Raw genomic sequence first — 14,156 nt, forward strand, 5'->3', positions numbered from 1 at the left:
TATCTAATCAGTAAAATAATAAATTAAAGTTTATTTAGTGTCTTTTGTACAAAGTTTGATAAAAAAACCCAATTAAAAAGTATGTCCAAAGGTGATTTTAACTCTGTCAAAATTCTGCTCTGCGAATTACAAAGCAAAGATAATTATTAATTTAATCTATACTTTAATAAACTAAAAAAATAAAATTCTTAGTACACTTATGTACAAGTAAATACCTACATTGGCAATGTTATAACAAACCACGATTCGTTAAAAAATAGCCTAGTCACTACACGGAGCATCCATCTAAGCTACCTACAATCTCAACAGCCTTCCAACCTAGGGTATATAGTACGTAGCCTAAGTCAAGGCTCCTCAATGAGCGCTCGAACTTCGGTACCTTAAACATCCTTCCCTGGCACTCGAATTTGCAAAATTTGCTAATGTGTCTTTACCAGCAGTGTAATAGAGGTCAAAAAAAGTCTTATTAAATCAGGTTACATAACTTTCAAAACTTATAAATTGCTTCTATATCTTGTGAAGTATCCTCCGCAATATAACGACATATGACTTAGTGCTATTGAAACCACAGTACCACGCCTTAAGAATGCGCGGGGCAAGAGGGAGTATGGATGTCTATTCCGTCAATCCGCCTTTCAAGCTACTTCTCTAGTACGCTAATTCTCTCTCATCCGGTAGTACCGATGCTGTGTGCACGGTAAGACGGTAACCAAAAGGTATTATGTATAAAGCCTGTAAAGAAACGATGTCTAATTCAGCAGAGAGATATAAAAATAAATGGAAACATTTATATTTATTCTTAATTTACATATTTGTACTTAAATATAAGCACTGATAATCTATAATCGTAATAATATTAAAAAAATATATCACTGCATAAAAAACGACATGAGCGATTTTATTCTACAGTTTTTAATAATATTTTACTTTGTAGTTTTTTGTTATTTTAAGGCGCTAAAAATAACACTTACACAAATACTAACGTATTAAATAATTATCAATATACAATTATTACGAGTATGACGTCTTATTATCAATTGCAATTAAATTATATTTACACTTGGATAATTATTAGTTTGAAATCATTATTACCAATGTTAACAATGACAATATTGGGCTAGTGATTAGGTTGTCGCTTCGCCACTATCAATATATGCAATGTTGGAGGTTTAACTTTTACAAAGAATTCTTTGTGAAACCATAATACGAGTATTTGTTAAGTCCGAAATTTTTTGGCACAAAAGTGAGTGGATTCTTTTCTAATTGATCAATAATACAGTGGCTTTCCGGCGAAAAACAGCTGCTATTATTGCAAAAGCATTAATATTTGAGTCATTATGTTATAATTCGAGCCGTAGGACGAACGTCCGATATTCCCGATATTTCTGAAGATGTTAATGCTTCGTCGGTACTGAGTTCACGGAGCGGAAGGGTCCATGAACTAGAAAGACGGACGTCCACAGCTGGACAAAGCCCTCGCCCATAGATTTTCAATAGGATCGATTTGTAGCAGCATACCTTTCAAATCAATATCTACATTTTTATTTATAACATAAAACTAAGAAGTGCTAATAATTATGAAATGTAATGTAAATAAATTTGTTCAATATTAATTAATTATTATTATTTTCTTGTAATTTATCAATAACAAGGCTACTGAAGTTAGGAAATTATTTCATTTTGTCATAACCTACGTGTGTAAACAACGATATTTTCAATAGAAGAAAAACGTACCGAAGGTGATCGCTAGCGAGAAATAAAAAAGCCAACGAGATCACATAAAAGTACCAAGTCATACACATAAAATTATGAGATCACATAAATGTACCGGTGTAAAAACATATAAAAGTAGCGATATAGATCAACCATGTATCTTATACAAAATATCTCGAAAGAATATAGTGGGTGAATTGATTAAAATGTCGTAGAATTTAATTAAGTAGTCGCCTTCCCTAAAAATTTTTAATAAATACAACTCCTAAATATGTACTCAAGAGAAACAAGTCGCTTCTAGGTTGTATCTAGCTTTATTTTCATTCATCATAATCAAGAACTGGAGTAATAGAAATCGGTTATAAGCATGAATGAAACAGAATACTGAAATACTTTTTAAAATTATTTTTATTTCACAAAAATAATATCATCCATATACTACCGGTACTCATTTAACCGAATTATATATATATATATATATATTTCTTATTGCGTCTTGGTACACTTTGATATAACTGCCATTTAATTATTTATCTCCGCCATACAATTGAATTTATTTGCGTAAACACTAGTTTTAAGATACACAGGAAAAAGGCTATTGATATTCAATACTGCTTTGATGTCAATTTATATCACTACGTGAAGATTGGTTAACATGCAATATTTTAATGTACGTTTTAGACATGCTAGCACAACGAGAAATGTTTTGCATTTTATGTTTACACATATTTTTGCAAAATTAAATAAAAAACCTTTTTTACTTATCTCACATTAGTTTATTTTTATTATTACTTTACGAATTTTAAACAAAACTGTACAAAAGTGATACATAGTAAGAATAATCTTGATATTTTAATATAATTAGCCATTGATTAACATATTACTAAAACATAACAAGCGTTACTAATAATTACAGGATTATAATGGAACAATTATGTTTATAACTGATTAAAATGTAAAACATTAATTCACAGGTCACGGCGCGCTCAAGTACGAAGCCGAGCAACTGATAGGGATACACTTCCTGACCATCTGTGACCCGACATCCCCGCTCATCGGCAAAATGCCTTATCACCAAACGATATACCATTACCAACCTCTTATTGATAGAGTCAAACAAGTTCTGAGAGAGTTATCAGTCGTGAACGCTGCCCGCACGCGTCCTAACTTAAATGAAGTCATTATGTAAATTAGTGGGATGTGATGGAAATCAATCCAATATAACAAAATATTGTACAACTGTTGTGACCAAGTGATGATAAAATGGGTGATCTGCTACCAAGTATACCAAAGAGTACATTGTCCAGTGAAGTAGACGGACATAACTGGAGTGTGGTGGGTTTAGATGAATATAATACGGACGCCGAGTTGGCCGCGGTGGAACTATTCAAGGATTACCCCGAGGGACTGCTGCGGTTCGCTTCCATATGTTGTGTGCTCTTCATGTTGGTTGGCATACCCGGAAATCTAATCACTATTATTGCTTTGGCGAGATGTAAAAAGGTAACAGAAACAAATTACATTTTATATATAAGTTGTATGAAACTTTGATGAACGAATCTGCTTTATACAGGGTAATTGGTTATGGATATATAAGCATCAAGGTGATGAATGCATAGCTCATTTCCTGTCAATTATTTATCACCCTATTCAAAAATCAATAATTTTATAAAAAATAAAATGATGTAATGATAGTATAATAATTATATATCTGTCCTTGCAACCTTTGTACTGCCAGAAAAGTATGGATTTGAGATATATATAATGTAAATAAATATAGAATATTTGCTTTGGAATGAGCTATACATTCACCCGTTTAAAACTTTTGCTCCTATTTTCAATTAATTAGTTTATATAGAACTACATTAATAATGGTAGAATATACCAATTTTATAATAAAATTAAATACAGCTTTTAGTGAATCAAAACTAGCCAGGATGAAACTTGGCAGAGCGTTAGTTAAAAGTTTTAAGTTACTAAAATTTGTATTTCAAATTTGTCCAAAGCCATAATCAAAATTAATCAAAACGGATTCAATTCTACAGACAAACTGTAATGTATAAAAATTGTTATGTTCCGTTTTGAAGTCACAGTTCATATAGGTATTATCCTAATGAGCTGAGTCATCTTTCGTGGAAAATTATTTTTGTTTAGATAAATAGGAGTGATTGGTCATAGGTATGAAAAACTTAAAAGGGGTGAACTTTTTTGTCAATAAAAAATATTAAACAATACCTATTTCCAACCGAATTTTGAAATGTTCTTCGTTCGAATTTCGAAATTCGAAATGATCACTCTTAAATATGTTACATTAATTTACTTTTTCTATTTAAAAGCAACAGGCCAATCACTTCTGGCAGTACAAAGTCTGCAGGGACAGATAATAAAATATAATTAATTTAAAAAGTAGTAATCCGTATATTTAAAACGCATCTTTCACATTTTCTCTATTTATTATTAATGTAACCATTGACAGAAAATGAGTTAATATATTATTAAAACTTTAAAGCTTTTACACCTATGACAAATCATCCTGTTGATTCATTGTAGTCTAGTGTTTACCAAGGACTGATGATGTATTAATCGTTCTACCATTATTATAAAGCAGTTGTTGTAAATTATTCTACAAAATTAATTATTTATACACTAATTAAAAGTTTTATGATATTGTAAATCTCATATTACAAGTGAAAAAATTCTATAGTTATCATTATGAAGCCAAAGGCAGGTTTTAAATGAAATACAAATAACAAAATTGCCGATACCTATTCAGCCTTTTATGCAAAAAAGGTCTCAATATTTATTAATTAATATAGTAGCAGAGCTTGGGAATCATCCACACGTTGTTCGGGTTTATTTCTCCAATAACTTAAGTTATATATAAACACACCCGCCCATGCGACTGACCCCAGACAGTGATCTTTCCATATTCGTTTAATGTCAGAAGAATCGTGATAAGGGCTCATTTGTTATAAGTTATGTTACGTAATCAGTAATGAGATAACTAAGTACAGCAGTATTCGATATTTGTCCTCGGTAGACGCCCTCTTTAGATGAACCGACAATATAGTAAATATCGCGAGAAATTGCTGAAAATTGTCATCGTGGCGATTTTAGAAGAAGGTCTATGCTCTTGCAGTGGGCGTCTATCATCTGATATGATGATTGCAATTTTTAATCTCTTATTCATATTTATTAATTGATTATAACTTACTTATGATACATGCAATTTTTAAAGGCTACCAGAAATTCCATACGTTAACTATTCAAACTTAAGGCAGTATTCTTTAGACTTTGCTACGGATATCATCAAAGCTGCACATAAAATTTTTAATGAACTTTCGAACACTCAATAGTAAGATTAGAAGATTTATAGGAATACCAAAAATAATGTACTCTTAAATTATGTGAAAGTAAAAACACTTGTTATTCTGACAGCTTATTTCTTTCACTATAAAAAGCAGTAAAAGTATTATAACAAATTATTTATGCTAAATAATATTAAGTTTCTATGTTGAATATTTAAAAAGGCTTTTGTTAAAAAATGCATTTTCTTTCAGGTTCGCAATGCGACGGCAGTGTTTATAATGAATCTGTCTTGCTCGGACTTGCTGTTTTGCTGTTTCAACTTACCACTGGCAGCTTCTACCTTCTGGCGACGATCATGGGCCCATGGTCGCACACTATGTCGCATGTTTCCACTGGCCAGATATGCTTTAGTAGCCGTTTCTCTTTTCACAGTTTTGGCTATCACAATAAACAGATATGTCATGATATCACATCCAAGATTATACCCAAAGTAAGTATTTACAATTTTTATTTGTTTACTTATTTTGCATTTGTTATCTTGTAATTTTAGATTTTTTTTAACAGGCTATACAAACGTCAATATTTAGCCGTAATGGTGGCCAGTACATGGATCTTCTCATTTGGAGCTCTAATAGCTACGTGGCTTGAGAAATGGGGACGGTTTGGTTTAGATCAGTCGATTGGCTCCTGTTCTATTCTCCCCGACAGTAACCAACGTTCACCGAAAGAATTCCTGTTTGTTGGGGCGTTCATGCTTCCCTGTCTTGCGATCGTAATATGTTACGCACGAATATTTTGCATCGTGAGAGAAGCTGCTAAAAGATCGAGGGCACCAGCGCGAGGCAGACCCAGGCTTGCAGCAGGACTAGAAGATTCTGCTATGGGTTCCGCGTCAACAGCTCTCGAACGTTCCCCTGGTCCTGAAAATGGTGTCAATCACGCTGCTGCTCCACCCCGAAGAGCTTTATTAGCACCACCTGTTTTGCATTGTCCCCCTACCCCTGGCCTTGAGCGTTCGTCATCGTCAGGTGTTGACACGCTTGATGGCCATGATGATGAATGTGCGCTTGATGGAAAACCAAGAACACCCAGCGGTGGAGAAACCGCTAAAAGGTTACGACAAGCAGCTGTTGCTTTAAGACGATCTCCGGCACCAGTTCGTCCGCCACGCCTAACACCAAAAGATAGGAAATTGTTAAAGATGATCATGGCGATAATGCTCTCTTTTTGGGTGTGCTACTTACCAATAACTTTAACGAAGTTATTCCGCGAGTTCACATCTCACCCGGCTGCGAACATTGCAGGATATATCCTGATATATCTTACTACGTGTATCAATCCCATCATATATGTGGTGATGTCGAGTGAATACCGGCAAGCATATAAGAACTTACTCATGTGTCGGAGAAAAGCGTGACGCTCGCCCGGCGACGGCGTCTCCGAGAAGCGCCCGCCGTGACTATTCGTGATTCACTGAACAATCTTAATACGTAAACACTGATAGAGTATTACTTTATTCATGTGTGTTATTGAATATGGACTCGAGTGACATTGTCGGAACATTTATTGTTCTAAATTTCAACGCATTTATTTGATATAAGAATATTTTTATGTTAGTTAACATGTAAGCGAGCCGTCCGTGATTGTGGTATATGAATGAAGCGTGTAATTGTGTCGTAATAAATTTTGTATCATTAAAAGTCATTAATAGGTTTAAGAGTTCTAGGAATATTTTATTGGTAGCTGTAGTGGAATAACAAATATATTTATAAATCAATGTATTAACGATTAGATAATTAATATTATAGTTATTATTAAGACTTGGAATGTTTTACTTAATTTAATTTCAATGACTGATAATTTTAATAAATTTGTTATAAATAATGTTAAACTTCACTTTACATACAACATAAAATTAAATTTTAATAGTGTGAAACAAAAAGTATTTTAAAATAAATTGTATTTATGTTACAAAATTGCATTTAAAGTATCAAAAACTTCTTAAATCTCGTAAATCGTTTAAAAAATATATTACTGTCTTTATAGTCCCTTACGTTTATATAAATGTGTACATTCAGATAAGGAAAATAATTCAATGTTGAAAAAATATAGATTTGATTATGTAAGAACGTATTCACATTAAACATATTTTCAAGGAACCAAAAGAAACTACTGTAGAATCATATACTATTTTTAAATGTCCGCAATTGTAAAATGCATTGTAATAAAATTAGAATAGATCTGAAATGTTAAATTCAATAATCTATAGCAAATACACAATTATCAGTGTCGGGTGAAACCAGCAAAGCGTCCGTTAGACCTGAGTCATGAGGATATACATTCCAGTAAGAATAACCACAATGACGAATGTTAATAACAAAAGCATTTGTACTTCAATGTTACTTTGGGCATAACGTATTTATTAATTGAGTGATACTTTAGTGAATTTGTGATAATGAATCTCAGTACGTATGTGGAGATTTTGCACCGTAACATATCTGTGTTGAATTACAACGGGTCCGATCAAGAACTAGGCAAGTTGAAGCTGTTTCACAACTACCCGGATGGATTGCTGACCTTTGCTACTGTATGCTGTATACTGTTTATGTGTATCGGCATACCTGGGAATCTCATCACTATCATCGCGCTCGCGAGATACGAAAAGGTACGCTATATCACTCTTCAAAATATATCTAAATTCATAAAAAGTTTGTCCCATAAATCAAAGTAAAACTGCCGAAATTTCATGACAGGACAGGTAATGGCTAACACCAGAAAACTAGTTTTTAAAATTGTTGCCATTAAAAGTAAATGAATTATTTGCATCCTGTATTGTTCTTACTAATACTATGGTTACAAATCTATAAGTTTCAAATCTTTTATTTCTACGTTAACGTCAGTAATCCTTCTGTAAACGTCAAAACAATTTCAGTCTGACGACCTGATTTTGAATACGAAATGGCACTTTTCTCCAGGATTTGGACTTTACGTTGATTAGTTGGAAATCAAAATGAAAATAATATAAAAACGTTCCATCCATGACATCAAAAAACACCAAATAGACCTTTTTAAAGAACTTTAAAGTTGGAAGCTACGATATGTCATTAATAATTCTAACTTATATTCACTTATACACACAGTTCATTCATTTACCATATTTAGGTATGTATCACATAAAGAATAAAGGTTCAAAATTGAATCTATCGACGTAGAACACACAAACATATTTCATATAATACTACGACAATACATTCATCTATCCATAATGATAGTACAAAAAATCTGATACAGATTAAAAAATAATTAACTCTATAATGTTATGTTAAAGTTTTATTTAAATTGAATATTTCTCATAAACGCGTGTGGATAAATAATCATGTACAACGAAGTTCATTAATCATTTTCCTGTAGTTAGTTGAAGGTTTTAATGTATGTAGAAATTTTATAATATATTTACAGATGTATTTTATATATGTATTATATTAGTATTTCTTTAATTTTTCCGATTATAACCAAATCTCCGAATATTTCCATTTCATACCTAACGACTTAAAGGTATCAATTTGAAATTTTGCATTGTACTACGTATATTTAAATTCTTATCAGATTTTAGTTAAACGAATTTCACTTTATAAAAAGATGCAAAAATAAATACAAAATAATAGAACTATTAAAAGTGAATAGAATACTGTCAATAAAGTTTTTATGTTTTGCAGTATAAACTATTAATATATTACACATCATGACAAGGATGCAAAGTATAATTTATTGTTGCGATAAATATTATGAATATCTGTTCATGACCTACGTCAACGTAAGAAATAAAATGATAATGAACTTTCTCTTGACTTATTAACTCTGCGATAATTTTAACTTGTAAAAAATACGAAATCTATTAAAAGTAATTTATTTTGTACAAAAAAATGTAAACAGATACTGTGTAATGCGTGTGTTTAAATTTCGATGAATTCATTTCATTCAAATTATAAGAAACTAAACATGATCCGTCTAATATTTATTAGTAACAACAGTTTTCTATTTTTATTAATGTTCAAGTACAGAGGAAACACAGAACGTCGGATAACTACAAATAATATTACTATAGTCTCTTATCTGAGAGATAAGCGTATACACACCGTATTACTTCTGATCGTTTCAAGGACACATGAGCTAAACTTCATTTAATTACATTTTAATGAAATTTTACATTATTATTTTAATTATTCAAATATTGTAGATACGTCTTTCACAAAAATATTATACATAACTAAAAAAATTGTAGGATCTTAATCGATTAAGAAAACGTTACATAAATTACAAAAGTATCAGATACTCGTATTTTCGTTTTCCAATTTAAAGCAATGCTACCAAAACGGCTGTATAGTGCCTTCTGAAGCCGAAAAAAAAGGTTTTCAGCTCCACACTACCACAAGCGTTGACAGCAGATTGACCGAACAACATCTGGTACTTCCTCCCGAGCGCATTTGTAAGGTGCAGTCCAGTGGTTTCGGCAGTACTATAATAAAAATTCGATGCAATAATATTTGCAACAACTTCCAACTTAAACAACCTTTAAAGAATTGAAAGAACTGATAATGAATCTGATACATCGGTGATTAATGCTGATTGAAAACCGTGGTAAGATTCCTTTTTAATTGCTTGTAATTTTTTCCACAGGTTCGCAATGCAACGGCGATATCAATCATGAACCTGTCGTGCTCGGACCTACTGTTTTGCTGCTTCAATCTCCCACTAGCTGCGTCCACTTTCTGGCAACGGTCGTGGAGACACGGACGTATCCTCTGCCACATGTTTCCATACGCTCGCTATTCTCTTGTAGCTGTTTCACTGTTCACCGTACTTACAATAACATTAAATAGATACGTCATGATATCACACCCGAAACTTTATCCTAAGTAAGTATTTATTTACTTTTTTATACCTCGGTTTAATTTCGCATATAGTAACATATCATTGACAAAATTAATATATTTCAAATAAAGTGGTACTATATGCAAAATCTATTAGTTAAATGTTGTGCTTTCAAAAATAACAATTTATAAGAATAGGCACAACGATTCTCACATAACTATATTTCTATCACACATTTATATATTATGCGACTTTATGTCTTTCGTATATCAAGTATCCTACTATATCCCGATAATGTGAAGATACCCTTTGTTACATTTCCAAACTGTGAAGTTTGTAGTGATTTGTACAGTTCATAATCCATTCCGACTTAGCGTGTTAACAGATAATATTTTATATTAAAAATGTTCTTATTTTGAATTTTTTTAATAATCATTTGAATAAGTTGTGCACAATGATTATACGAGAATACATTGATATTCTACAACTCGAATCATATCCACCGTGTTATGGGAGAGGAGTATTGTAAAAGCATGTTCATAAGCACAGATACTCCCCAAAACACTAATTGCCAATACTTTTGTACGTAACTAGAGATAAAATTAAATTAATTGTTTATACATTTTGATAGACCAAAACGCGAATCTCCGGCGACTACGAATCTTTTTGCAAGAAACTCTATAACGTTTTTACTGCCAGCTGAATCAATTTAACTCTTAAGTCGCATCATAAAATCTCTGTACTTTAATAGACTTTCAATCATAAATTCTCGAAATGTATAAGATTTTTGGTGAATATTTTATTTAATTGTTAATATCTTGTCAACAGATTATACAGGCGTCGATACCTAGTATTAATGCTACTTTGCACATGGATTTTTCCCTTTGGATCACTTATACCGACCTGGTTTGGGAAATGGGGACGTTTTGGATTAGACACGCATGCTGGTTCATGTAGTATACTACCGGACAACCATGGAAGATCACCGAAAAGGCTCCTGTTCGTGATTGCATTCACTCTACCTCTCTTAGCGATAATTCTTTGCTACGCACGCATTTTTTATATAGTTAAGAAAGCAACACGTGCGTCTGGTGCTGTAGTCATTCGTAAGACGATCAAATTAGGCCAAGAAGATTCTACATCAGCTACAGAAAGACAAACAAGGTCGGAAGTACCCAGTAACCTTATTCCTATAGCAAGAAGAGAACCTACATCTACATCGCAACAAAACTTGAACGATACTCCAGCTGAATCACTGCAGAGTATCAGGTTTGAACCAACAATTCAAATGAAAAGAAATAGTATTAATGACAGCCCAAGAATTGGAAGTAATAAAACTGCTTCCAGTTTCCGAAGAACGGTACTACGTAAGTCCTTAGCTTTGGTGAAGCTATCTCTACCTACAAGAAAGGACAGGAAATTAGGCACAATGATAATGGCAATAATGATTTCTTTCTGCATGTGTCATTTACCTATCACGGTAACAAAGATGCTTCACGATTATACCTCACATCCGTACGCAAACATCGCCGGTTACATATTGCTTTACATGTCCACGTGCATAAATCCCATTATATACGTTGTGATGTCCAGCGAATACAGAAAAGCTTACAGAAACTTGTGGAAATGTCGATGATAGCAATTTCATTATAATATGTTAGCATTCGTCTAGTCGTTGACTAAAATTAACATTGTGAATTTAGGGATAATTGGTTTACCAAATATTTTCGCCAAATATTCGAATATTTAGTACCTTACAAATGTGAATTGATTGAATTTAATTTTGAAATGTATCCAATAATGAAACTTAGATAAATTACATTCCTTTACAAAATAGGTGATATCATTTAAATATAACATTAAAATACTCATCATAATGCTAATCATATAGGTAAACCAAAGGTACTAATTGCAGAGTAGGTAATAAATTTGTCTTATGCAATACTTAATGTAGATATTTTCTTAGGTCTTCCGGATTATCTGAATCCTATAACCGAAGCGTTTAGGACATTATTGATGTTTTACTTACATGCAGGATGATTCGATTATAGTGTTTATTTTTACATAATGGGGGTCACGAATGAATGCTGTGACGTGGCTCTAGGCTTCGCATATTTTTAATAATAAGTATAAGTAAGTGATAAGAAGTAGAAATAATATATTAAATATCAAAGTCGTAAAATTTAGGGCGCAGGATCGTCAAAAATAATAATGAAAGATTTGTAAATAATTTATACCAAAAAGATGTGGAGCTAAAATTCAAATGTAGCTAACGAGCATATTTTTTTTTATCTAACAGAATTAATCTTCTTTTAAATATGAATGGATCGGAACATAATTCACGTTGAAGCTATTCCAAACCTATAAATATAAATTGAATCATTTCGTTTAAACCAGACAATAATTGTTTAACAACGCTTAAGTCAACTTTTTTAATTGTTTACTCTAAAAGATATGATAAAGTGATATATATGTATATATACAAACTATGTATACGAAGCTCCACAAAATATATTATATTGTAAATTTAATCAAAACCGTAAATTAATTAATATTGATATACTATTTTGTAAACATTAAAATATTAAGGAAATTATTTAACACCTGACTCATTTTAGTTAACGGGCTCAACGAAAACAAAACTGTAAGTCAGAAATGTTTTGAACGTTTGTCTATAAAATCTCAAATATGTATTAAACAAGATACATGATAATTAACTAACTATAAAGTGTTTGCTATTAAATAACAAAAGTAAATGTAGGCGTAAGGATGAGTTTATCAGAAATTATTTTTTTGATACTTGTAAATAAAGAATAAAAATGAATAATTATTCATACTTTATATTTTGAATGTGTCAGTGAAATCCGATAGATTTTATTATTTACATTCGGAGTTCTCTAAAAGTAAATAATTTGAAATAGGTATGTTAATATTTATAAGTAAGTAGAATTTGTAAAAATTGATACAAAAGAGATTTTCTCTAAAAACTATCTAATGTGTTTATACAACAGAAATAAATACGCCGTACATTATTCAATATTATAATATACACAATTTGAAAGATTTATGCCTCATCTTAATTTAGTTGTTTATTTCAATTTTGTTTTTGTAACTAACTGCAACATTTTAATTAATATTTCAAAATAAGGAAACAGGCGGCATTAACAGAATTTACGAAATCAATATTGTTTGGTACCAAAGAACCAAGTTATTCCGGGGCCATAAAACCCTCAAGTCGTTTGAATTACCAAAGATGTATCTAGAATAAAATAATAAAAGAATAACATGTTAAACTGATTTTTATTTTATTTAAACACGAAAATGAACTTCCTTCACTTATTAACACTTGAACCTTTAAATTTAATAAAATTGTAAAACGTAATAAATATAACCTTTATGATACAATACCCTCAGGTAAAAATGCAAAGAAATTAATAAAAAAAAACAAATTCAATTATAAACCTGTACCAAAAAATAAACCAGAAAACACCGCCTACAAATTTATCACCATCATTTCAGTCGCAGAATAACCACTTCTGAATTTGTTCGGCACTGCTAATAATTTTTTTAAATATAGTCGGATGAAAACGAAATAAACTAACATTATTGAAAACAAATGAAATTAAAAAATAACTTAAGTAATTCTGTTGTCTGACAAATAGAGCTTCCGCTTGCACGAGAATTTAATTAAAACGTATCCCTCTTACACTACTCTGCATCTATAATCGATCTCTTTTTACTTTTAAAAATAACAAAAATATTATGTTAATAATTATAAGTATATTAACGCGCATTATAAAATTCAAAATAAAATGTAATAAATAAAACAAACGCACCCTTAATATATAACTTGGTTAATTAGTGAGCCATAACGAGAAAGCTGTGGAAAAGGACAGTAATTAATCGTCGGTTCAGTGAAGCATTTTTATCTTTCTCCTATTATGAGAGCTCTATTTTTTACCAGTTAAATTAACCAATTTCTTTATAAAGAATGTTGTAATATGATGAAGTTTTAAATTTTAGTACACTGTATTTATCAAAAAGAAGCTAGGCGTAAAATTTACACAAAAATAATAAAAAATTATTCATTACATTATATTAACAAAGTTTAAAACTTTACGATCATCTTTATCATATCAGTCGACAGATGCTCACTGCAAGGTATACTCGTATGCTTCGCCCAAAGATCACTGTGATGACCGGCGCTCCCATCCAACGACTTCCGGAAATCTCAACTATGTCGCCAGTTAAAAACCTTTTAT

The 14,156-nt window shown here is 31.3% G+C and overlaps 2 protein-coding genes across 2 annotated transcripts in view; both read left to right on the top strand.

Moving 5' to 3' along the window:
* LOC137930292 (G-protein coupled receptor moody) overlaps positions 1–6,770 on the top strand; it is an 83,782-nt gene extending 77,012 nt beyond the window's left edge. The window contains exons 2-4 of the mRNA XM_068773523.1: positions 2,688–3,216; positions 5,274–5,512; positions 5,587–6,770. Coding sequence (XP_068629624.1) covers positions 2,977–3,216; positions 5,274–5,512; positions 5,587–6,439 — 1,332 coding nt within the window. The 5' untranslated portion in view covers positions 2,688–2,976 and the 3' untranslated portion in view covers positions 6,440–6,770. The remainder of the gene's footprint in view (positions 1–2,687; positions 3,217–5,273; positions 5,513–5,586) is intronic.
* Positions 6,771–7,090: 320 nt separating this feature from the next.
* LOC137929820 (G-protein coupled receptor moody-like) lies at positions 7,091–12,421 on the top strand. Its single transcript, XM_068772932.1, has 3 exons — positions 7,091–7,687; positions 9,700–9,938; positions 10,723–12,421. Exons 1-3 carry the CDS (start codon positions 7,478–7,480, stop codon positions 11,528–11,530), a joined length of 1,257 nt encoding a protein of 418 aa, XP_068629033.1. The 5' UTR covers positions 7,091–7,477; the 3' UTR covers positions 11,531–12,421.
* The last annotated feature ends 1,735 nt before the right edge of the window (positions 12,422–14,156 follow it).

The sequence above is a fragment of the Battus philenor genome, unplaced genomic scaffold (genome assembly GCF_028537555.1).
Source record: "Battus philenor isolate CCGP_79_NKW_IND1 unplaced genomic scaffold, ilBatPhil1.0.hap1 SCAF_11, whole genome shotgun sequence".
NCBI classification, from domain to species: domain Eukaryota; kingdom Metazoa; phylum Arthropoda; class Insecta; order Lepidoptera; family Papilionidae; genus Battus; species Battus philenor.

Coding starts and splice junctions, on each gene's coding strand:
- LOC137929820 (XM_068772932.1), top strand. CDS start 7,478: ATGAATCTCAGTACGTATGTGGAGATTTTGCACCGTAACATATCTGTG. Junction 7,688..9,699: donor CGCTCGCGAGATACGAAAAG/GTACGCTATATC, acceptor TTTTTTCCACAG/GTTCGCAATGCAACGGCGAT. Junction 9,939..10,722: donor CACCCGAAACTTTATCCTAA/GTAAGTATTTAT, acceptor TCTTGTCAACAG/ATTATACAGGCGTCGATACC.